Source organism: Phalacrocorax carbo, chromosome 14, assembly GCF_963921805.1.
Source record: "Phalacrocorax carbo chromosome 14, bPhaCar2.1, whole genome shotgun sequence".
Taxonomy (NCBI): domain Eukaryota; kingdom Metazoa; phylum Chordata; class Aves; order Suliformes; family Phalacrocoracidae; genus Phalacrocorax; species Phalacrocorax carbo.
Window position 1 is genome coordinate 17,414,281 of NC_087526.1, and position 26,403 is coordinate 17,440,683.

The 26,403-nt window shown below is 40.8% G+C and overlaps 1 protein-coding gene across 2 annotated transcripts in view; it reads right to left on the bottom strand.

The window, feature by feature from the left end:
• Positions 1-3,066: 3,066 nt before the first annotated feature.
• Positions 3,067-26,403, bottom strand: part of PHF20 (PHD finger protein 20) — a 77,430-nt gene continuing 54,093 nt past the window's right edge. For both annotated transcript variants that reach the window (XM_064465101.1, XM_064465100.1), the window contains 7 exons: positions 26,010-26,171; positions 23,615-23,784; positions 17,962-18,061; positions 14,521-14,716; positions 11,267-11,666; positions 9,663-9,846; positions 3,067-5,872 (listed from right to left, as the gene is read on the bottom strand). In XM_064465101.1, the coding sequence (XP_064321171.1) occupies positions 5,730-5,872; positions 9,663-9,846; positions 11,267-11,666; positions 14,521-14,716; positions 17,962-18,061; positions 23,615-23,784; positions 26,010-26,171 (1,355 nt within the window). In that variant the 3' untranslated portion in view covers positions 3,067-5,729. The remainder of the gene's footprint in view (positions 5,873-9,662; positions 9,847-11,266; positions 11,667-14,520; positions 14,717-17,961; positions 18,062-23,614; positions 23,785-26,009; positions 26,172-26,403) is intronic.

The window sequence follows — 26,403 nt, forward strand, 5'->3', positions numbered from 1 at the left end:
GCATGGGGTGCTGCCACCCCTGCTCCCTGCCTCCTACTGTTAGACACCACAGCCCCAGTTCACATCACAGGCACAAAGCCAGATGCCAAAGCAGGTTTTTAACAGCCGAAAGAGGCAGAGGGCGGGTCCCAGCATCACCCCCCGGCAGCAGCTCTTGCCCCAGACGGGAGAGCGGCGGGGAGCGGCAGGGGCTGCTGTCTCAGGCAGGGCAGAACTAGGGCACCACAGGCTGTGATGGGACAGAACAAGCCCTGGGGAGACAGGGTAGCAGAGGGCTCACCGGCTGCCTCAGCCGCCCAAGGGTGGGCGGCCGTGGCGACCCAGCAGGGACAGAGGTGCACCAGAGGTGCTCCCAGTGCCCAAGACACTCACGGGAAGAGGAACTTCTCAGATGCTCTCCACTGCGTGCTGGGGGCACACTGAGCTTGCAGAGGTGTGGCCACTTTGGCCAGATCAGCCATACTGTACGGCGTGACCTCCTCTGACAGCTTTGTCACTGCCTTCCTCTGAAGTGACAAGTACTCAGTGACACCCAGATGTGTAACCTGGCCATACATGCCTGTGCTCTGTGCCCCCTCACCCACCTGAAACCAAACTGAGCACCTCTCTCACAAGAGCAACCAACCAAGCGTTTGCTGGGATCAAAGGGACCTCTGAAGGTATTTGGAGGAGCTGCAAAATAGCCAAAGTATCTCCAGTAGCTTTGGATCTCTACTGAGAGGACACAGCCATTTCTGGAGCCTAGATTCAGCGTGGCATTCAGCAAACCAGTACCTGACACATGAGGGTATGGAAATCCACCACTTCACGAGCGGGTCCTTCCCTTGGTGTCTCTTGCAACAGCATATGTACTCAATCTGCATAATTTAAACCACCACGGTCTGAAAGCTCAGGAGGTGCACACAGCTCCTCCCCTTGAGCCCAATGCACCCAATATCCCTCAACAACGGGAAAGGGGGCCCACGCTGCCCTTAAAAACTGGGTGCAGCGCGTTAACGAACAATACTGTGGCAACATTCAGCCTTTTCCGACCAAACACCTCGATAGCGCACAAGCACCAACCAGCAGAAACATCCTGCAGGCAGAATATGATGAGTTCCAGATGTTTTGTTGTTTTGGTCTCAGTTCAGCTGTCTGCATGTGTGTTCTAATAGGAAAAAAATGTGCTTTCTTCCTTTTCTGCTTTTAACTACTTGCCCATTTGAAATGGACTTGTTTTGGTTAGCTGCGGCTGGTATTAACCAGACATGAGCTGTACATAGTTTTTTCCCTTCACAAGGGAGTTGCTATGCAAATACTGAAGGATTAGTACAAAGATATAAAATACTCTTCCAAAGTGTAGCAGCTTGAGGTGCTCAACAAGGCCGTTGGAAAAACCAGACCAAGTATCAGTCACGCACGCTTTCACCACCTGATGAAATGCCAGTGCTGCAAGCGGCAGGGACGGTACTCTGGCATCGAACTGAGCAAGAACGAGATCCACGGTCTTGGACGATGATGAACAGTAGGTCATGTAATTAGAAGACATAATATTTTGGTCAAGTAACAGTAAGAATATTAAAATGGTTGTGTCAGACTTCTTAGGCTGAAGAACTTCAAGGTGACTCTACCCATATGAAAGCTGACAGATGACTTAGCAACTGCCTCCTGATGTGGGAGTCTGCCCCTACAAGTATCTTAAGACCAAGCAAGTAAAATAGGGAGCATAAACTAGCTCACATCAGAGGGCTCACATTCCTAGAAACACGGCTATCCACAGCACACGTTTCAGCAAGTTATTTCAAATGCAGATCACATCTTCAAAACCTGACTTTGACATCTAAGTTATCAGCAAAACCTACACAATTTGATCAAACCAGGAAACACATGCCTGGATCTGCCATCAGTGGCAGGTTTCTCCAGGCTTCGCAAGCCAGGCTCTAGCACAATGATGCACCCTCTAGCCTTAAAATCCAGGATTTTTTACAGGACTCTTGCTTTGAGAACAAGATTAGGGATGCCAATTTGTTAGGAAAGGGAATAGACTTGTCTTCCTCCTACTGGGGGAACCAGAAATGCAGCTGAAGGCACATCGCTGGCTGCCCCTGCCTTCAGGCACACCCGGTGTCAGGTACTTTCCAGCAACTCCTAGCTTCTCCCCTTCCTGTGCCTATGCATTTTCCCTGTATGGATTGTTCAAATACATCAAAAGCTCCTTCTTTTGTACTCATGCTAAAGCAGCACTCCCTCACACAGTAACCATGCAGCTTCTACACAAAGCTTGCTGCTGCTGCTGCCCGAAGTACGACAGCAGCTGTCAGAAGAACATCACAGGCAGAGCACCCACCTGCTCTTCCCTTCCACCACAGCCCTCCCAAACCTACCTGAAACTCAACTGCCACTGCTACATGGGCAGAAGACATTTCCACCTGAAAATCCTATAGAAATTACATATTTTTCTCGATGCAGTTTGCACTGCACAGTGGACAGCACTTGTCTGAATTCACCCAGTCTCGGGAACCGTTCAGGGAAGCTACGCTTCCAGGTCTCTGCACTCTTGAACGACCATCCTGGCTTCACGCTTGTCTCCCAGCGTGGAAGTCTCATACACACACTTCCAGATGTTACAGTGCTGCGCTCTTCTGCTCAGGGCGGCTTCCTACCCGCAACACCCCAGCCTTTGTGAAATGAATCATCAGCAGGATGAACCAGCTGCTCCTCTCTCCGACGCTGCCAAGTGCTCAGCAGCAGCCCTGACAGGCTATTCACCAAAAACGCAACAAAAATTAGGGTCAGATTACATGTACTAGGTCCTGATATATTTCATATATTAGGATTTGGGAATAAAATGTACAAGCTCCTTGCTAAAATAATATCCGACATAAACTAATATATAACAGTTTACCTATTGAGAGTATTTAATATGAGACAGATCTGGAAACCAATCATTTCCATACTTTAGGAACAGTTAAGAGCTATATTGCTGTCAAACTACAGCACCTACATTTCAATACCAAGTGAAGAAAAAAAAAGCCCAACATTACTTTATTAAAGAATTATTAATTGAAACAAAGACTTCACTAAGACTTAATCAACAAAAACCTATTTATTTATTCCAAACACCAAGTTACAGAAGTTTTCAAGTTTTGCAAATATTGCTCCAAAGCAAAATTCTATATACAGCGCCCTCGGTTCTAATAGTGCATAAACAAAGACAAATATACTTATGTATCCACAGTGCAATGTTTGCTCATTTCATCAAGGCTCCACGTTGCATTCACTTACCAGTGATTTAAAGAAGTAATAAAAAAAGTGACCTGCCAGACCAAGCAGTTGGTCCAGACTAAGAAATAACGATGTGGAAACTTGCAAAAACAGGGATAAAAATGAATCCGGACAGAGCACGATAAAGAATCTTTCCTGAACATGAGAAAAGCTACTCTACTTTAAATAAATATTTTCAGTCTTTCTCTGCAAGGGCTTCCCTAGCTCTACTAAAGGAAAACAAGTCTCCAGTATTTGCCATTCCACTCACCCATCAGAACCGCCTTTTCTTCCAAATCTTAAGTACTGCCCTGAGCAAAAATAAACTGGCAAAGTAAAAACGCACAACTAACGCACAAAAAGCAACTGCTTGGGAAGGAGAAGTTCCACTCTGGAGTGAAAAGTCTGCTCAGGAATTTAACTGCTTTCACACCCTCAAACCGCAAGCACAGCTACGTTACCAGCACAGCTACGTGCTTCTCGAGATGCCCGGTCCGAGTGCCTGCCTTACGGACTTCAACCAGGGAACACCCTTCTGGTCGATCTCACCTGGAAAAACCCAAACACCTTTACAGCTGTGCTCCTTCTGATGCTGTTCTAGTTCTCTGGTTACTGCTGCCTGTTTGAGAGCTACACAGTTTGCATGAATTCAGGTGTTGTTATCAGGAATGAGACGAGTTATAAGCATTGGTCTCATCTTCAGAGAGCGAAGTGATTCTTAAATATCATGTAAGCTTTAATCCCATTGTGTTACAGAAAAATAGGTTTATTTTTCTGCTGTACTTATGTTGTGTCCACTATATACCAACTAGTACTACAAAACCGAGACAATCATTCCCTGAAATTAGTCTTGGCACAGAAGCCTTAGTTACTACCTACAGTAGCCTAATTATTTTGTTTTCTGAAGGAAATAAAATACCGTTAACTCCTACAATAATACTGGATATTTCAAGTTTGTATACTGCAAAGAATAATATAACCATTGCAGATTCACATCCAAAATCAGTAATTTGTACAGTTATGGGCCTTTCAATTACAATTGTGCTTAAATTTTACCCTTTGGTGGTACCATCACACCTTAAATTTACCTTAACAAAATCAAGGTAACAAATCCAGCTTTTTAAGGACACCCTCTCGCTGCAAAAACAGCTTACCATTTTCCACAGTGAACTTAACTCAGCAACGGATGGGAAGGAAAACTGAAGTTCCAGCCATTATGTACAGAGAGATGATCCGCAGCTGAAAGATTTCTGACGTCTCTAACGCTTATAATACACCAACGTTTCAAAGGTACTGTATCACGCGCCTTGAACATAAGCAGCATTTCCACTTCGCTCTCACCAAGTAATACGAACCAGAAAATTAAAACTTATGGTATAAAAAAAGGGACTTTGTGAACATATACCATTTAAGATAATAACCCACTCACTGTCTGCGAGGACAGCACCTCATGCATAGATCTTGAGGCTTTATTTACAGAAATATAAAATAAACTGATTCCCAAAACCACACATTCATAGAGTAAGTCTTTACAATGAACACGTTCAGAGTACTGAAAAAGTGTACATTTCAAAATATAACTGGAATGGAAATTATTAACAAATGGGTAGAAAACTATGTAACGTCCATTACAGACCTTGTTGAAGTCTGGAACTCCAAGTGCATCTCCAGTCTTCTCATGGCGGTATTTCAACACTGCTGCAACAAGGGCATCCCACCAGCACAGCGTCAGGAGGCACAGCATGGCCGTATTTAAGAGCTCAAGAATGCACATAGACACAATGTCCACGCATTTCCCCAGTACCAAGTCGTGTGATAGTGACAGGATAAATATGGAAAACAATCATTTATTCTGAAAATAAGTGCAATCCACCCATGACCTTCTGCTACATTATTTAAACCCAACAGAAGTGGGGTTTAGGCCACTGTTACTTGCAAACCTCCACGTAACAGTTGATAGTTAAGAGCTGGACATTCATACTCACTAAGTCTGAAAACTGTTATAACATTTCCTAATTATTAAATACTGTGTGCTATTATGCATAAACCAGAAGGAATAAACCATGACACAAGTCACTTAAACTATGCAAAGTTATTTACAACCTCTGTCAACTAAACATTTTTGGCTCTTAGAACTCTGTTCTTCAGTGGCACAATTTTTAGTCAGTCTAATTCTGGAAAAGTCTGCCATTTCAATAAGCAACTTGTAAGGAGTGAAAATTTAGGTACAATTTATCAACCACCACCCAATCTCTGAAGACAACAGTATGACCTCTTCCATGTTGTTTTAATTGCCCAATAAACCTGAAATGATGATGAAATAAAATAACCTTTTTGCTGTTCTTTGAACAGCACTTCTTCACAAATCCCTGAAGTCAATCTGCATCACATGCAACCAGCATGCTAACTACATTTAAATATACAGAGCTGTTCACATCAGATGCTCCAACTTCGCACTCAGTAACAGTCTCCAATGTTTTCTAGTCTCACGTTGAGCAGCAAAGTGCAATCTGTTGCACTTTGCCTAGGTCCGTTATAAGCTGCTTTATACAATGTTTGAGTTGTGGGAGTCGAGCCAGTGGTTCTGGTGGTTCCAGCTCTCCTGTATAATCCAGCCAACTCTCCAAAACTGCAAAGAAAACAAAAAAAGCTGTCACTACTCCAGCTCTCAGCAAATAGACCACCCTAAGTCACAAAACTGGAATTCTTTAAATCTTTTGTGAATCTTGAGAGAGTGGTGGGCAATATTTTTAACACGTGGCATTTGAGAAATCAGAAAACCAGGCTCCTCACACCAATCTGCAAAAAAAGCAGACGTTCCTAGGAAAAAGCAGGGAAGGAAAACTCAGGAGTGGATATTGTGATATCTGGTGCTAAACTGTCTCTGATCTGTATCAATTCCAGAGCAAGGACATTTCATTACAAGCAACTACACAGTATTTTCACTGAAGATGCTAGAAGGACAGGACTATGCTAATGAAAGAAGTTTATCGTCAATACAGAATACAATTGGGCAAAACAGAAAGAACTGGCTAACAGAAAACAGGGATGAAATCCAAAAGCGCAGACTATGCCACAAACAAAATTCAGTCCTGCTCGAAAGCTTCCTAGCAGGAAACAAGAACCAGACTTACCACTGACCAAAGGCAACTCAGGAGACAATGTAATACAACCACGAGACAAGTGGTCACACTGAACTGTGATGAGCTCAGAGGACCAGATAGTATCACGGAGGGAGACTGAAACATTGAAGACAGAATACATCTGCCAAGAGAAGCAGCGGTGGCTGCTGGCACTAACCATATTACAGGCTAGTTTAACCTAAGGGCAGTATCTGCTCTAGAACTAGTGGGCATTACCCAACTATTGACACATCCAGCCTTGAAATAAGAAAATCTCTGATCGGAGTAGCAATGGTCTGAGCACCCCACCAGCTTAGCAGCAGATTCAAAGAGCCTGACTTAATTTATGAAACAGGCATTATGATTACAGGCTTCAACTGAGCTTCATTACCTGAAATATTCCTGCAGTTGTTCAACTTTCCAGTACTTTACTGAACTACAAAGAAAGGACTCTTAATTTGGGAAAGGTTAGAATCCCAATAGCCTTCCAGAAAAACCTGCTGCTGTAACCACTATACAACCAACTTAAAGATGTTACAAAAAAGAACTACCCTGGATTTTTTAATCATAGAATGGTTTAGGTTGGAGGGACCTTTAGAGATCATCTAGACCAACCTCCCTGCAGTGAGCAGGGACATCTTCAACTAGACCAGGTTGCTCAGAGCCCCGGCCAACCTGACCTTGAATGTTTCCAGGGATGGGGCATCGACCACCTCTCTGGGCAACTTGCGCCAGTGTTACACCACCCTCATTGTAAAAACTTTTTCCTTATATCCAGTCTAAATCTACCCTCCTTTAGGTTAAAACCATTACTCCTTGTTCTGTCACAACAGGCCTTGCTAAAGAGGTTGCCCCCATCCTTCCTATAGTCCCCCTTTAAGTATGGAAGGCCGCAGTAAGGTCTCCCCACAGCCTTCTCTTCTCCAGGCTGAACAACCCCAACTCTCTCAGCCTGGCCTCGTCGGAGAGGTGCTCCAGCCCTCGGGTCATTTTTGTGGCCCCCCTCTAGACCCCTCCTTCTACCCTTTTTAAAGATGGGCACAATGTATCCCTTCTTCCAGTCTCCAGGGACTTCACCTGACTGCCATGACTTTTCAAATATTGTGGAGAGTGGCTTGTCAACTGCATCAGCCGATCCCTCAGGACTCTGGGATCTGTCTCATCCGGTCCCATAGACCTGTGTATATCCAGGTTCCCCCGGTGGTCACGAACCTGATCTTCCCTTACACGGGGTGGGGCTTTATCCCCCGGTCTCCATCCTGCGGTCCCTCAGCTTGGGAGGGGTGAGGTTACCAGTGAAGACCGAGGCAAAAAAATTGTTGGGTACCTCAGCCTTCTCCTCGTCTGTTGATACTCGGCCACCATTCTTGCTCATTGGGGGGTACACTTTCTTTGACTTTCCTTTTCTGGCTGACGTACCTGTAGAAGCCTTTCTTGTTATTCTTTGCATTCCTTGCCAAATTCAGCCCTCCTGAGCCCATCCCTACACAACCGGGCAGCATCCCTATACTTGTCCCAGGATACCTGTCCCTGCTTCCACTGCCTGTGCAGTTCCATCTTGCTGTTTAGTTTCACCAGCAGGTTTTGACTCAGCCATGCTGGTCTCTTCCCTTCTTTGCCTGACTTCTTACACCTGGGAACCGAGAGCTCTTGCGCTGTATGGAACGTGCCCATAAAGATCTGCCAGCTCTCTTCTGTTCCCTTGTCCCTCAGGACCATTTCCCAGGAGGGTCCAGCTGAGTAACTCCTTGAAGAGCTGGAATTCTCCTTTCCTAAAATTTAGGGTCCTGCCTATACTCCTCGCTTTTCTGATATCCCTCAGGAGTGTGAACTCCACCAATGCATGATCACTGCAGCTCAGGCTGCCTCCAATCTTGATGTCACCAATGAGCTCACTTGCAGTGGCAACCATTACGTCTAGTGTTGCATCCCCCTCAGGCAGGGCTGTCTATTACCTGGCTCAAGAAGTTCTCATCTATGCATTCTAGGAATCTCCTCGATTGCCTACAGCTCGCCGTGCTACTTTTCCAGCAGATGTTGAGGTGGTTGAAGTCCCCCAGTAGGACGACAGCTTGCGAGGACAAAGCCTCCTGGAGTTGGAGGAAGAAGGCTTCGTCAGTAGGCTCCCCTTGATCAGGTGGCCTGTAGTAGACACCAACCACAAGGTTCCCTTTGTTGCCTCTGTCTCTGGTTCTTACCCATAAGCTTTCGACCTGCTCATGGTTATTCTTCAGGGACAGCTCTTCACACTGTATTGATTTCTTGATGCAGATGGCAACGCTTCTGCCCCTCCTTCCTTGCCTGTCCCTTCCAAACAGCCTGTAGCCAGCGATAGCCACGTTCCAGTCATGGCATTTGTCCCACCGAGTTTCAGTAATGGCAACCAGGTCATAGCTTTCTAGCAGCATGGTGGTTTCCAACTCCTCCTGTTTATTTCCCATGCTGCATGCATTAGTCTAGAAGCATTTAATCTGGGCTGTGGGCCATGTCTCTTCCTTAGAGGAACACGCCTTGATTCCCTTGAGGCATTTCACAGGAGTGTCCTTGTTGGCTCCTACTACCTCAGGAGCTCCCAGCTCATCTCTGCAAGACTTCGACTGTGCTGCAGTGTCCTCAGCACACCTCTGGGCAATGAGGTGAGGGCTCATACTAGCAGCCCATCCCTCTAACCATTGGGTATTGCCCCACAGCTTGTCACAGGCAAGCCTGGTATGTTTCCCCTCCCCCTTCACCTCTAGTTTAAAGCTCTGTCAATAAGCCCTGCAAGCTCCTGAGCAAAGACCCTCTTTCCCTGTTCTAATGTAACACATTAAGGGTTTCCAAGTTTTTCATTACTGGAAAACAAATTTCAAGAGACATTTAAGTAAAGAACTTGGATGAGACAGGAAAAGATTAGAGCCTTGTGCACCAAAGAAGCCATCTAGAATAGGCTGGAACAGCCAGCAAGGCCCTGAAAAAGAGGGAAGTTCAGATACACAGAAGTGCTGTGGAAATGACAGAAACCTGAAAACAAAAAGACATGGAAGATGTTCCGCTACATCCTCTTATGCAAGTATTTAGAGGTGATCTAACTAGTACTTTTTCTATAAAATTCTGCTCAGCTTTACTTTGATCTTTGTTTTAAAATCCGCACCCCAACACCAGCAGCATGTCTATTTTCTATTAGTAAATGCAATAAATCTGACAAAGCAACACTCATCTCTGTAGGTATGCAGAAGCAAAATCCAAGTTAACATGTTTTGAACAGGCAGTTCAGTTAAATACAGTTAACTTTTGAAATAGGAAAATGTTACCTACCATCTAGCTCCTTCTCAATGAAATCCATTCTGTGTATGACTTCATCTTGCAGTGATTCCACGTGAGCTAAAAGATTAAGCTGCCACTGCAGCTGCGAGTTCACAACTCCTTCTTTGTCTTTTTCCAGCAATTTCATTTCAATAGCTTCCTCTGGAAAGACTTTCTTCGAGACCGACTCTCTTACCTAGCAGAAATACATACATTAATATTTATTACAGTGAAATCGAATTGGTAAGCCAGACTGTCTGGGCTCTTATGGTAACCCAAGCTAATTGCTCAACTAGTCTTAGGCTAGTAGAGGATACACACAGAGAAGAAATCATACACAAATATTAAGGCAGTTTGGGCAAGAGGATCGAAATACAGACATGCTTTCACAGGTATTATGCTAGGACCTGTTCTTTGTCAAGAACCTGATTTTCAAAAGGTAAGGTCTATACGCATAGCTAGTTCCCTGTCAGCTTCCAGCTGGGCGATACTGCACTTCACCTGTGCATCCTAGGGAATATTAAAGCCATTTTTAACATGATAGTAATCAATTAAAGGGCAAATTATTTTGCAGTGAGAAGACATCTTTCCTGAAGGAATTTGATCTCAATTCTACTAAAACTTTAATCAGAGCATCTAGAAGAAAAATTACCACCACTTATAAAACTTGACTGCACTGTCAGCAGTGTTTATTCTACTTTTTTCATCATTCTGCTGAAATCCAATAGGATTTCCAAAAAAAGTTCCTAAAAGACTGAAGAATGGAAATACATGCCTTTCTGGGAAACATAAAGCAATCTCAATTGATTTGATAGAGAAGTTAAAAAGAACATAAATTATGGTTTACATATGTATGAAATAAAAGCTAAACAACCTTTTAATCTAAAAAAGGGAGGTCAGTATTTCCCAGAAGCTTTCTAACATTTGTCAAGCAATATTTCGTATGAGTTGGCACTAATCAAAGCAAAATGTTTAATTGGGCTGTAGAAAGGGAGGCCTCCAATACACCCGATGGAGTTGAAAACGAGAACCAACAGCTGAAAAGATAAAGCTAGAGTGCTCCAGTAGGAAGAAGCTACAGGACTATTTAATGGTGACCATTTTTAAAAGTCAGTTCAGGCTACTTCTCCCCTCCACCCATGAAATGCTGCCTGGAGAACCTGGAATCAATTCAGTTAATGTAACTGTTAAAATAAACATGGGAACAGGACAGAAATAACTACAAGCTGGAACACCAGTGTATTTGGTATTTTCATACATGCTTGCCACGTTCTCTCTCTACCCCATTACTAGGATTTATTTTTACATTCAACACACATAAAAGCAAGAAGCAAAAAACTGCCAGTGGACCATAATGCATGTCCCACAGACTGCAGACAACCTGAAGTCCAGAACTCCTCTTCAACCTACATTTATTTTTTTTAAATTTTATTAGTATTATTTGAAATGGAGGAGTTGATTGTGTCTATCATTTTAACTCTTATTGGAAACTTAAACAGTACAGGAAAAAACTAAACGCAAATAAACAAACTAAATACTATTAAAAAGCATTGAGTTTTGCACTTCGCCAGACAAACACACGCCCTATGCTGACAGGGTTATTTTCATACAAATACCTTAGAGTAATTGTGTTTGGATTCATTTTCCATCTTGCATATTTCTCGGTCCAGATTCCAGCCAAACCTCTCTGACAGGGCATCATCCCCGTTTTCCCGTATTCTATTTACTCCATCATCCATGGCTGAACCTCTTGTTTCCACAACCAATCTCTGCTCTATCGCAGGGTAGTAGGCCCGAGGCTTTTGGTAACAGTGTTCACTCGTGATGTAAGATTCCTCCACAGAAGGAATGGCTGAGGGTTTCTCAACTGTCCCATTCCAAGTTCTGTAACTTGCCGTCTCCTCTTTGCAACAGTTTTCCTCAATGTGAATGATGTGTTTTGTATGAATTTTTTCATCCACTGTAATGTGCTTCCATGGTTGGCACCACAGCTTTAGGTCAGGATGTTCTCTATTTCTGTTCAAACATAAAAAAAGTAAAACACCCACCAAATTTAAGCTTCAAAGTGGCTGAGCAAACTATCCTATTACGTAAAGAAATTATGTAAGAATATTTGAACTACTGCATGTTTTAGTCATTGTGATCAGTAAAAAAATATACCCATTCTGAAATAATATAATGCAATTGACTTCAACTGTGTATCTTCCTACAATGTTCATTATTTTCATTTCTGCAACATGGTATATAAGCCAAGTGATGGCATTAAGAAAAAATGGAATAGGTTCCTAATAGATTCATACAACTTTTCACCAGTGCTCCCCTTGAAGGAGCATTTTGCTTCAATATTTGCAATTTATTAACGAGAAACTCATTTTCACTGGGATGCTTTTAGTAGTGTTTTAAACAGGTAAGTCAAGTACACTTAAGCTAAGCTAAGATTTTAACAATTTTAAACAACAGTAAAACAAAAAGACCCCCTCAAACCACTCAATATCAAACTTTAGCTTGTCGTCCCCCCAAATAAACTTTAACATTAAATCCATTCATCTTTTATAACCCTCTAATAACAACAACAGCTGGGGACTTGGGGCCATGGTGGTGTAGAACTTCTTTATTATTTCCTTAAAAACTTTAACTTTCCTTTAAATCCCAAGATGGCAAGCAAACTCTACTGCCTGGTACACCAACATGCCATAGCCCCCCCACCTGCTTCTTATAAAAATTCGTATTTTAATTGTTTTCAAATTGACTAGTATGTTATTTATTCCAGCAGCAGGGACAACTGTAGGTATCAGATTCTTACATGGATATAAGAAACAAACAAAAAATTTCAAGTGAGCATTGTAACTGATACTGTTCTCCCACATGTCTGTCAGGCATTAAAACAGCAGTAAAAAGGAGAGCAAAGCAGAATCAGTATGCTTATCCGCAAAGGGTAGGCAGCTTATCTGCTACAGGCTGCAAGAATGCAGCAGAGGCAAATCCCGACCCTAAAGCACCTGCATTCAGCTGCACAGAAAGGAGGGGGTCTGCCCCAAAACCCCACTCTGTGCTTCCTTGCAAACAAAGGCAGATGGAATTACTCCATTAAGCTGGTCCAGCTTTTCCAGCTGTTAGGCAAACCACTTAAGAAAACAGGACCATTTTACTTCCAAAGCAACTGCTTTCTAATCCATTCTACAGTAGCTAGGGTTTCTTTAGTGTCTATTAGAGGAAACTACAGTTAGTACAACTGCCAAGGACTTGCTCAGACCAGTTTATAGCAGCACCTCTACCTCCAGGGACTGCATGCCTGTGATATCCTAGGTAAGCAGTCCTGAAGGCATGAGTGTTCGTTTACCAAAGCTTTCCATTCCAGCTACACTGATACTCTAATGCTTAAAGGCACTGTTTCGCTCAGCAAAGAACAAGGGATAACTTTACAGCAGACAGAAAATTCAAAGATGAGGCAGCAGCTACGTAATGATGAAAATTCAAACACTTAATACTTGAGCAACTTTTTGCCTTCTGAAGCCTGGCTCCCACTGTACCGAAGCTGTCACGGTCACCTCTGACCCTTTGCCACCTCCTTGAAGTACTGGGCAACATCTAATAATTTCAGGCAGCTGTGAAATCATCTCCTCTTCCCTAAATGGTAGATCAGCATCAACAATATAATCATTCTCCTAATTCAACAATTTTTAAAGTCCTTTCTGATTTATGTAACCATAAATATAATAGGGGCTATAGCTTTTAACAGATGGTCCTAACAGGACTGCACCTCATCTTTAATAAAAGCAGGTCATCACACCAACTTCACGATGGGACAGAAAAGGAACAAGGTCTGTAACAAGCATCACATGCTTGTCCAGCACTCCATGCCTTAGTGCTATGCAAATCTCAATTTGCTCACAATCGGAACATCTCAATCTAAAGTCTTGCTATTTAAAAAAGGCCTAAGGGGTAGCCTTACAATATTTATGTTGCATCCTCTCCAAAGAGGAAAGGGATTACTTACAGATCTGACTAAAGGATACTATAATGGGAAAGCAAACCCTTATGTTAAAATGGCTACTCTTTTGCTATAAGCATTCTTCCATTGTTTAAGCATTTCATGTACTGCCAGTAGCCCTACTGCATCACCACAGATTAAATTTAAGGGAGAAGGTTCTAAAGAACCCCAAATACACTAGAAGCTTTGCTTTCCAAATAGCTGCTGCTGTGCAATTTATCAACTAATATATTATACGTATGGAATTCAATAAATTTAGAACTGCTGGATTTGAGTTAGAAAAAGACTTTTTCAGTCATCAGAACCCAAGGATGACTTTAAACAGTAACGGATGCAGAAAACTTGATTTCTACAGTGATTACAGAATATGTTAGTTTTCCATATGTATCTGTAGGAATCTTTGCATAGAAATTAATTGCTACAGGTTGCTGAAGGTGCAACTGCTTTCCTACTACAACAGAGCAACACATTATGCCGAACAAAAAGATTTGACTTCTGCTGGAAAAGCTGTGACTTAGAATTACTGGAATAGAGAGGGCAAGTGTTTTAAGAATGCTGCCATAGGTTATATGCCTATCTCCTTCTTGCTACTTAAATCTAATTTGGTGCCTTAGGTGAAGCTGCTGCTATTAGTTTTCTCCCTCTTTCCTTCATACTCTCCCAACCCTTCTATGCACATAGCCAATTTACACTCCTTAACACACTTAAATAGTTTTTGAACAGCCAGTCCTCTTCCAAGATCACGTCAGCAATTCAAACTACGTTGTTATGTATCCACAAAGAAGCACAAAAGTGAGTCTGAATTTCTGGTTATTTTTCTACTATTTGAAATCTAATTCACATTGAGAACATGCCGACTGATACTTAAATACTGCTTACTGTAATATGCTCATCTTCAGCTGCAGTCCATGCAGTACTTCTATCACTCTCTGTACATCGCCAAGAAGTTGGTGAGTGGCTACTATCTTCTTGGCATTCTGGTGGGAATAATTTTCTTCCAAAAATGCTAAGCCATGCATGTGACCATTACTTAACCACTCCTTCTCATACCAGTACTTTAAGCTGGACCTCTGACCTAAAGCAACAGTAATGAGTGTGTTAAAATGAAGCATTAACTATGGCATGTTAACATTACTGGTAGTAATTCTGATTATCTCAAAGTCTTGTAACAGCTTATTTTTTTAATCAACAGTATCAATAAAGATCCAAAACAGCAGATAAAACCCTGAAGACATGAAGAACTTGTGAAGTGGGAAGTGAGATGATAACCTCAAAAACCTCTGCCCAACTGAAAAGCATTCAGACCCCAAATTCCGTCAAAGGCCATCCACAGCAGGTGGTGTGCAGCTGATGCACAGAGAAAAGTGTATTTTTAGCAGGGTAGTTACTAGACAGTAGTAATGTCTAGTAACCATGGTTAAAACTAAAGGTACAGTTTGAATAGAGCTCTCTGCAGGCAGGAAAATGCAGCAAAAGGCAGTGAACTTCCTTCTTCCGGTGGTCTTGTTTTTAAGCATCATACACGTAGCAGTACAGTCATTCAAAAGTAAATTTTAAAGGAATCAATGATGAGGTTCTGATGGAGAACTTGTCTAAGTCAAGCTATTAATCATACTAATTCAAGCGTAACAGGTTGGCATATCAACAACAGCTGAAATTAAGTTATGTTAAATGTGATAAATGCATCAGTAAAAGTAATTTAAGAGGCCAAACAAAATTATATTATCAGCAAAGAGTGGAACTTGAGATGCTTGATAAATTACAAAAACACACCAAAAAAATTCAAGCCAAAAACCCAACAAAAGACCCCACACACCCTGTAAAATGTATTGTTACAACAGATGTTCTCAGAAGACAGCTCAGCACCCTGAGAAATCCCACATCATTCACTGGCCCATATACAGCCCAGTCAGCAAACCTACAAACCAGAGACAATACTGGAGCACAGACTCAGAATGATATTCACAAAAAAAGTCTCCAGCATAAGCAGGTTAATATTAACTAGATGTCTCAGCAGGTAAGGAGAAGCTTTAAAAATGTTACTAGGCAGCAGATTTAAGACCAAGGGATTGCACTACATGCATATTACACAGCATTGCTGCCCACGCTATTAAATTTGGCAAAGTGAAGCAAAGCAACTCTTTGGAAGCCATGCTGAGAAATGACCAGAACTTGGTCACAGGCATTTATATGCTCTGGATTACAGTTATAGAATGGCAGCAAAATAGTTTCTCTATCATGCGCTGTATGAATGCCCGTGGCCATAAAAGACACTTTCAAACTTAAATTCAATACTAACGTTTTGTCTCAGTAAAGGATTCAAAGCAACCAAGCGTGCCTGTAAGCACACTCAGCCACTAGGCTGTTTGGGGCAATATCCAGTGTTTTGAGGCAAGACCTCCAAAAACTCTCACACAGAAACCAACACAGGGAAGAATTTCGAGGCTGTAACAGCTCAACTTTTCAGGCAGTATGCTGCATTGAGCAAGAGATCTAGGTATGGCCAGAACCACTCTGGAGGCATTCCTGACATACACCTAAGCATTTTTGTTTATTTTTTTTTTTTTTAAGAGAAGCTACCATCTGTGACAGAAAATGAAGTTCAGTCCACAAGAATAAAACTGTGGATTTTAGAACTCCATTGTCATCTTAACAACACTGAGGCTATCCAACTGAAGCCCATCCATGGCACTGTTTACTTAGCAGCGTTTGTGGGGACAAAATGTGCTCTCTCTCTAGGTGTATAGGCATAAGAGAAGACAAGACAATACCCAACAATGTATGCTCTCTATATGGCTTGAATGAATCTGTCACATCAAACGCATCTTGATAATGTTTATGCAAGGATAAGTATTAACAAATAACTTTAAAATCCCACTTGACTAAAAAAAACTGTCTAAAATGACAGTACAGTTTTTAGTCATAATTACACTGAACTTGCTTTTATTTCCAATATTATGAATGGTGCTATTCCAAGTCCCAGCACTGAACTGGGGAAAGCTCCTAAATTAGAGTTTGCTGAATGGCCATGCCCAGTGTTAAATGCAACTTCTTTGCAGATTCATAAAGCCTATTTAGCTCACTTTAAGCCAACAGAAGATTCACTGAAATTGAGAAGCCACTTTTGTAGTAAAAAAGTTGGATGTGTTTTCCTTTTCCAAGACAGTGGTAAAAATTAAGCCCAAATTTTAAAAAGTTTCAGGATCTTCAAAGCAATAGTGAAGTGATTAAACTGATGAAGCAAATGAAGTGTTAGTTGTAATCAGTTTTTACCAAAAAGCATTCTGATGAAGCTTCTTATTAAATACAAATAGTTTAAGTGGCACAATTTCAGTCTGCACATGCACTTTAGTTGTAACGCAAATTGACACAAATCGAAGCAAAACATTTTGAAAATAGTGTTAAATCCTGGATGCAAGATACTGTAAAAAAAGGTTAAATAAATGTTAAACTACTTTACTGCTTAGACAATGGAATGTAAGCATAACCAATCAATGAGTTATGCTACCAAAGACTTGGTAGTTTTAAACAGACAAAAAAAAGCAGAGGTCACAATCCAAATTTGCATACAAACCAGAAAGGTCTTGTGATAAGGCAAACCGAGATCCTGTTTTCTGATAACTTATGAACATGGACTCAAGCCTGAACCTCATCCATTTCCACATTCAGCAAGGCTTTATGATTCATAGAGTAGAAAGTCAGAAAAGATCCACACAAGTGTTATTTTACCTGCTGTGTAAGATGGACTAAGACATTTTAAAATACATACTTATGAGTAGAGAACATTTTGCTTAATCAGCTCCAACTACATTACCCAAGATAATTTATATTTGTATTTATATACATGGATTGCTAGTGCCTTTCCCTAACAAGCACCAGCACCATGGCTGTTGAGAACCAGCAGGCCTCTTGTTGGCTTACTGTAGAAAATGCAGAATCCTGGTCTTGGAGGAAAGCTGCAGCCACATCCCATAAGACGTGCCCATGGGGAGTTTTTGCTTAGGTTTCCTGAATGCTTTCTAATTCATTTTCCATACCCAGAGCGTACAATCCTTATTACTGGCAAGTGTGACAGATGGTCACCAGAGTTAAAACATTCATCTCCATTCCCGTCCAGCTGTATTCCACAATATTGTCTCTTGTACGTTCACATAAATGGAACTTTCTGTATCTATAACTGAACTCAATTACCAATGATAGACACAGCTAGGGGAGAAAAAAAAAATCTTTGCAAAATATGTATATATATGTACACACACACACCCCCCATTTAAAGTTACTACATATATAAGAAGGCTCTGTAACCTTAAATTTCTGTACCTGGAGGATCTTGGCAAATATAGCAGGTATATTTCTCAGGTACATTATCTTCCAGTAAACCCATACAGACTCCATGCTGCCAGCATAGACACTCTTCACACTGTTTGAAGTCAAGAAGTGCACATCAACAGAAATGAAGCCTACAGGAGCTCAATTACCTCAATTAAGGGACAGATCATCTACATATTTTAAGACAAAAAGGTGTATTAATACCTACCCTCCTCTTCCAGCTACAAGCAAATACATTAAAGAATCAGGCAACAATAAAATTTGAACCCACCCACACATTTTCCACATGGATTTCTGGAGAGTGACATCAACTACAAAGCGGAAGCAGATATCCTGAAAGGTGCAAAAACATTTTCTTTGGAAATAAAAAATTTTCACAAGATGCACACGTGATCAGGGCAGAAAACAGTATGCAATCAAGCTTTGCTTAACAAAATATACCTAAGTTTTCTGAATTAAAAGGTTTCCCCTTCAAACAGTAAAACACATTTAATTATAAAATCCAAGGGATATTTTGTCACGTACTACTAGCCAATATTATGCTTTACTGATACTTCTATCTCTAACAGTTTCCCTATTTCAAAGGTAGCTCTACTAATATTAAACTGACGTGCAGATGCAGTTATACTAGCTTTAAGAACTTCTGACATCTTTCCAAGTGTGAGCAATCATTTTGGCAAAGACTGAATATAATTTGCCCCTACTTTTTTAGCACAGTTACGCTATTTAAAATGCAATCACTGTACTTAAAGCCATACAGTTTTAGAGCAGGAAAAACTATATCCACATACTCTATTTCAGTCAGTTGTCACGTCATCCCCCTTAACAAGCAGACAGAACTCCACTGTAGCCTAAAGACCATTGAAACACAGGACAAAACCCCACGTAAGAATATTAAGTCAATTTTGATTTGAAACTGTGCCATCAGTTCAGAATTACTATTTTCACAAGCAGTGAGACAATAGATCATAACCTTTATTTCTCGGAGCACAAGCCAAAAGCTTAATGCAGTGATCTTGTCAAAATTGGCACAGGTTTTCAAAATGAGGCAAAACTAACACAAACAACCACCACAGGCGATCTTACATGCTGCTCTTCACTGACCTACAAAGATGCCAACTTGATAAACATCTCATCTATGTTGAACATGACTAATACTGCTTTTATTAATGCTTCTCTTACCTGCTGTCTTTCCTCAAGCTAGGAGAGACAGAAAGGGAACACCACTTTTTGAATATGTCATTGTATTAAATTAGTAGTCTAGGTATGGAGGAAATAGAAGCCCTCGGAACAGAGAATGTAGAAGCTTAGAGAGAAACAGATTTCTGAAAGATTGGACTAACAACATTTTGCCTTACAAAATAGGTGAACGGTCCTAAAGCAATAAGGAGATGTTTTCAAAAGAGGTTGAGAGACCATCCTCCTTTCACAAAGATGATTAGTAGGACCCAGAAAAAGGTGTCCTAAAAGGAAGAAAACAGATTAAGAAAAATAGACCGTGTGCTAAAAATAAGAAGGGAGCTCCTGGACCTAGTTACACTTGCATCCTATAAATCATGCCATCTGGCACAGAGCTACTCTATGATTCTGCCAGGCAGGTTTTCCCACAACTCTGAAGAGGCATCTCAACTTCATTTATTTTAACCAACTGCTTTTTAAACATCCATCCCATCAGGGCACAGGTCCTCCTATTTATCTTCATGCTCTACTTCACAGCTTGGCTGGCCAGGCTACGGGCTATCACTCTGGACACGCCACACAGAAGCTACCCCCTCCCTGCCCAGGCAGTAGCAGGGAGATTCAAAGCAAGCCAAGTAAGAGATTTTGAAGATGAAAAAACACACAAGAGTTGTGCAATAATATTTAAATCATAATTCAATTGCAAAACAAACAACCAAACCCAAATGGGCACGTATTTAAAGCCATTTTTCATATACCAAAACAAAAATATCCAAAATCCATTTACAACCATCACCTGCAAGGCCACCAAATCCAGCCCCAGAATTCTCTACACCACACACAAATTCACCAACACTTAGGTATAAAAAGCAAAAGGAAGGGATAATGACACCCTCTCTGGACCTTTTTGGGCCCAGACCTTACCCTACAAAGGCAGTCCTATGCCTTCAGAAGTAACACGCGGCAATGTCAAGCTACTCCATTACACAGGCTCCATAAATGAAATCTAGTAACCTCTACGCAAAGTTATAGAGACTAAAATGAAACAGCATTGACCAGTGATATATTATTTCTTACACTTTTTTCCAGTTTTAACTTCTACTAACTGAGGCTGGTACTTACTTCAAACGCACACCCATTTTCTGTATCCGGTGTAATGAATGGCATTTTTTATGCACAAAGTGCTTGAAACAATTTAAGGAAAGTTCAAGATAAAGGAAGTGTTTTTGCAAGATCTCTAAGCTGACTTTTTGGGGGGGTTATTATTAGTTTAAAGACCTAAATGGAACAAACTCTTGGTTTAACTGTGTAAGCGTTTCATTAAACCTTAACGGTCCCTGACCTTTTAGGAAAAATAAACATGCTGACTGTTTTTAAAATTAACATTTTTTCCCCCATTATTTCTAAATCGGGCAGACTCATGGAAATGACCGCAGTTCAAAGAGAAAATACTTAATATTCTCCCTCCTGTAATAGGGCACCATGCATGTATCCTGGGAGGGGTGAACCTACAGTCACATGTATGGAGAAACTGCCCTGGCTCCTAATTTTGATACCAAGTCAAGGCAGATTGGCACATAGGCACGTGCTCAAGCAAGTACCCCAAGGGTCAGCATATTTCAGTCAGGCCTCAGTGTAATAAGCAGGGACAGAATAAACACCCAAATGGCAACAAGTGCGAAGAATTACAATATTCTTCTAAAATCCCATACACTGAGCGAAATGACGTATCTTCCAGAAGAGAGGGCAAGTCTAAATCCAAGTTCTTTAGGGTAGACACTTCCAAATGCCAGTTTCCAAGTGTAAAATTAAAGCCTGAGTAGGAAAGAGGGAAGAAGTCTTTCCTTCTTATAAAGTTATGACAATTGCATAGGATTCTCACAAGTCAAAGAGAAGTGTCAATCTCCGCACTACACCTCTGAAAAGCTGAAAATAGGTTCTCCTCATCATAATTCCATGGTTGTATAACAGTATCTTTAAGTACAGTGCATTAATACAAAGCAAAGAGTTAACTCAGGCATTTCTATACAACAACAGAAGACCAGACTGTTCAAAGTATTTTCCCCAAAACTAAAAGCTGACAGAAAGGTGTAGGGAACACATCATTTGGTACCTTAAGCAAACCATCTGCCTAACCTATCTGCCCAAAATCTTGTTACCAGCTCTCCTTGCTCTCCAACTCCTATTGCTTCAGTACCTGTCACGGATGCCAGTACTCACCATATCGTCTTCCAGAGAGAATAGCATGCTATCCCAGGCAATCATTTTATAAACACAGCTGAAGTGTTTGAAACTTTACAATACACTCAAAAAGACCCAAACTAGTTCAGCCTAGAAAACTGTTCTCAAAAGCAGCCCACAAAACCTTACGTGAAAGCTACCCATAGTCTATGTCCTGAGCTAGCCGACAGTTCTCCGCATTCTGCAATCATGGACTAGTGTTGAGCCTACATTTGCCAGAAAGCTACACTCTAGACTGTATCTTGGCGTTTTTCATTGAGCCATCTCCTGAGAGCAGCCAGCCCCCTTTATTCCAAACTGTCAGGCTCCTTTTTCTCCCCTATACACTAAGATGCTGTTTATCTACTTTGGACCACTGCCCATCACTTCACCCCTTCCCGCTAATGGACAACGTATCTTTTGCCCTGTGTTGTCAGGATCCAACACTAATAGAAAGGTGCCCATCAAAATGAACTCAGCACTAAGAGGAAAACTGTCACACCTTCCAGAGCAAATCTCCATAAAATAGTATGGAAAGCCAAAAGAAAACTACCCAGTGAAGTTAGGTGTTACACTTGACTGTTGAGGAGAAAAATCAAGCTTATCTGCGTTAGCTAAAAATTTTTAAAATTAGGCTGTTGATGTTCAGAGTGAAAAAGATGTTTCTACTGTCTTGTTGCAGAAGCCAAGAATTCTTCACACTACAATTTAAACAGCACACCCCTTCTCCTTGACAGGTTTCTGCCTCTGTTCAAGCAGTAAAGTCCACCCAAAAATCATCAGCAGCTGTGAGGTAGGTATGGACCAGCTTCTGTCTTTCCTCCATTTCCAAAGAGGAAAAAAGAAATGCAGTTCACAGTAACATGCCAGCAACTTTCCGAGAAAGGGGTCCCATAAAGTGGGATTCAGACCTCAAAAATTAGCAACAGAATACCTGGGAAAGTGAATTCAAAAGTTGCAGATGGGGGTGAGCTTCATGTGGCAGAAGAATATTTCTGAAGTCAGTGTCATGCCATATCTTTTTGCAAATAAAACAACCTTCTTAAAAAGAATGTAATAAATACCATAAAATTTGCAATGAGCACAGCTGCCAAGCTATACTACTGTCACTTTGAACTGAGGTCCCACAAGAAGCAAAAAGCTATCTAGATAAGAAGGGTGGGAGCTTCCTAAGAAAAGAAAAAACTAATTTCTTCAAAGGGCAACAGTGAAAAGCTTGTGATCTAGGTTCAAGAGCATTACACACCTAAATCCCTGCATATGCTTCTTCTAAGACTATGGGGAATTACCAAAGGGGACCATGCAGCTCACGTAAGAAGCAGGGGCACAATGAACTAGAACAAACAATGCTGAAGACGTTTTTATTTGACACGTTTGACTTCATTATTTGAAATTAATAGGAACCGGGTGGAATGGCTCAGAGCAGATATGTGGGGAATGGTTTCCTGATAATTTACAAACATCCCCAAAAGTAAAAGTAAACAGCCAGAGCAGTTCCAAAGAGGCTTTTATCAACAGTTTTAAGTGGGACAGGTAATAGGCATTGCTCTCACCGGGAACAGTTTTCTGTAAAGTTGGTTTAAAGAGTATGAAGTTGGTTTAAAGTATATGGAAAACAGATGGATGGCCTTACACAGATTAGGAACTCTGAATTTACAAACTACAGAAGGAACTTCAAATGGATGAATGCAGCTCTGCTTCAAAACAGAAGACTCAAGTAATAATTTTTGTTGTTGTTGTTTATCCTATCTAGAAGATTGTATGTTTAAGTCAAGCTTCTTGCCAGGACAGAGAAGTGGCAGGGTATCGCCACCATATGGCAATGTTCTGAACATGCTCAGTATTAGAGGGAAGCAAAAAAGCTAGATAAAAAGCCACTGATTTTGAATGTGTATTTTCTAAACCTGGGAAGCGTTCTAACTTTTAGGAAAATGCAAATCCACAAGCGACAAGCCAGCCGTTAATGGCTTACGTAGAATTGTCCCTCTTCTCCCATTTTCCTTTGATTAAAAAAATAAATAAATCCATGAACTGAAGATTTTTCACAAACTGTATCAAAAAGCAGTTTTCCACCTATCACAGCAGCTGCTCAGTCTGACAGGTTATCTTAAAAAATTTTATGACTTCAGAGGACAATAGCTGATTTCATATACAGAACATACCTGTGCATATTTCTACAATAGCCCTTTCCACTGACACCTTCCACTGTATTCACCGAAATGTACATTCACCCTCCACTTCATACCTGAATCATGAAGTCATTTTCTTCTTTTACTTCACAAACACACCGAACAATCTCAAAATCACTTTCTTCAACTTCTTCATCAGGGTTCGTGGTTACATCAACATCCTGGCTGCAGTCATCATCACTCCAAAGCAAGCTATCCATAGATGACTCACTCAGAGTATCATCCTCTGTACAAAAAGTAGTCAGATAAAATCCTCAGTAATTACAAAAAGGTCAAATAACATTCAAGATTTCATCCCAAGTATGCGGACATACGTTTCTAAAAGCACAAGTTCACAATGTAGTTTAAGGAACATCACAATGTTACTGCATTGTAGACAGTAAGTTTATTGAAGGCTACTACATAATGAAGTTTTATTCTCATTAATAGCTCATTGAAAACATTCCAACTTAACAGCTTCTGTCATTAAAATTGTACTCTCAACATACAGTGCCTCAAACCAAAGGCACAAATTCTCTTTAGACAAGTATAGTGAACAAAACCAGATTTATAAATTCAAATATGATTCATACCAGTTTCTGCAGTGTGTACTACATCATGCACTTAAAGCGTAGAGCTCCCAAAAAAGAGGTAAGAGGATTCTGTCTTATGAACCATTTGATCTCACAAAGTAATGTCTCCATTACAGAAACATTCAGAGTCCAACACAGAATTTAATACTGCTTCAGAAATGGTTATTTTCATTTAGACTCCTGTTGAGGACACGTTTATCAATTCAGGGACAGTGCACTGCCCGAGGTATTCTTTAAGAATGCTCCCACACTACTTAAAGCATTAATGCATCTCCGTGGACTAAACAGAACTGCCAAGAAAATCTTTATTGAACAACAAGCTAAACTGAGATGCTTACCTCAATATTAATGCAATATCGACACCTTCCTTGTGATAGAATGGGAGGGTCAGAGGGAGAAGATAAGGATTTTGATTATTTGGGAAATACTCTGATGAGCTGGGGGAGAGTGGAAGGTAAAAAGTGTATTAACTCTTAATTAGACTGTGGTCTGTCACCTATATTGGGTAGAACTATTGTGATCACTTAGCCGCTAAAACAAGACTGTAGAAACAGAAGAACCACTCTGTGGTATAAACTAGATATTTTGGAGAAACATCTGTTCTCAAGTTTAAGGGGCTGGGAACCCAATGCATTAGTTAATTTTCATGTTTAAAAGTTTTATTCCACCTCTGAGATATGACACCCTTTCCTAAAGTACTGTGGAAGCCACAGGTTAAGCATTCTGCACTTTCACTCTACACAATAGTTTTACTGTTATTTACACCAGATCTCACTTGGACAGGCACTGCTTTTATTGTCGGTACAAGTTCTGCAGATGCAAAAAGCGGCGAAGCAATTGTGAAAAGGACGAAATACAACCGTTTCCAACACCTTTTACCTCTTTCTGTGTCTATGAACTGATTAAAAGAAGTCTGAGCAACTGATGGCCAAGTTACTAAACTGCAAGTTGTATGGTCGATATGCTCTAAAAATGCGGCTGATCAGACTTGCAGAACATGTTTTAAGACATTATCAGCATCTGGCTCTGGTAGTTTTTAATGTTTCCTCTTTTCCCCATATAATGGAATTAACAGAAGTTAATTTTTACATTTTACCTAATACCCCACAATAAAACAGTTGTGTCCAAAAAAAATATCAAATTATCACCAACAGCATCAAGCTGTCATACATTACTGATTTCCTTGACATTTGTGAGCTTTAAGAAGAAAGAACAAAATGTTTGTCTTCCTTTTTTATTGTACTGGCTTATGACAAGAAATAGCAAGGTGGACCGACATATTAAAAATTATGAAAGCTGGAACACAGCAGCCACCTTTTTATAAGCTCTGTTTATAAAGTACTATGAAGATACTAATGAATAGTTACTCAAGAGCATCTTATAATCATGAAGCTCAGAAAGTCATTATAACCGTGTATCATACTGTTTCTACACAACTACACATAACCACATCCAGTGGTCTCTCAAACACAGCACACATACTGTATAAAATTTGCATAGCATCTATTTGTAACCCTGAATGAGTTATTATTTTGAGCAGACCTTAGGAAATACGAAAGATTTAACTACTGAAGTCTGAACATTGTTATTACCAAGTTAATAAGGTACTACAAAAAGGTGCAAAATGAGTTTGAGTTCTGAAATAAGGCCAACAGTCTTAAAGTTGCTGTGAGGGTAAAGTCAAAGCAAAAAGCAGCAACATTGAGCTCTGGCAAATGAACTGGGTTCAACTTCTCCAGGCAGGGGAGACAAAACACAGAGTCCTGTGTAAGAACAGCCAAATTTACATCAGGCGTACCAGCTTTCATGTATATTAGTGCAGGTCACACGTTTACTGGTAATGAAAGAACCAGCAAACCACAGGGGAGAGTCACCTTACCGTTTGTTTTTGATTTTCCTCTGTGCTGTCCAGAATCAGAGCAGTGTAGCAGCGTGCTTGGGTGGGCAGATGACTTATTTGAAGAAATACATTTTGTGACAACTGATTTTTCAGGAGAAAGCTCCTGCGAAATATCTGTGTTTTCTTCACTGCCAGAGTATTCTGTAAAATTGTATGAAGTATTATTAGAAATATGTGGTCAAGAAAAGTTGACAGAAGAAATATCAGACCCATGCATGGCCATAGCAGGCATGTGTAATTCACTGAGACAGCTTCCACTTCAGTACACTAGGACTCCATGACTTCGCCATGCTGCTGAAGGATGTGAAAGCTTTCTAGAAGCAAGAAAGTTATAGTCTGAACCAGAAAAATCTTACGCAGCTCAGTCACACTT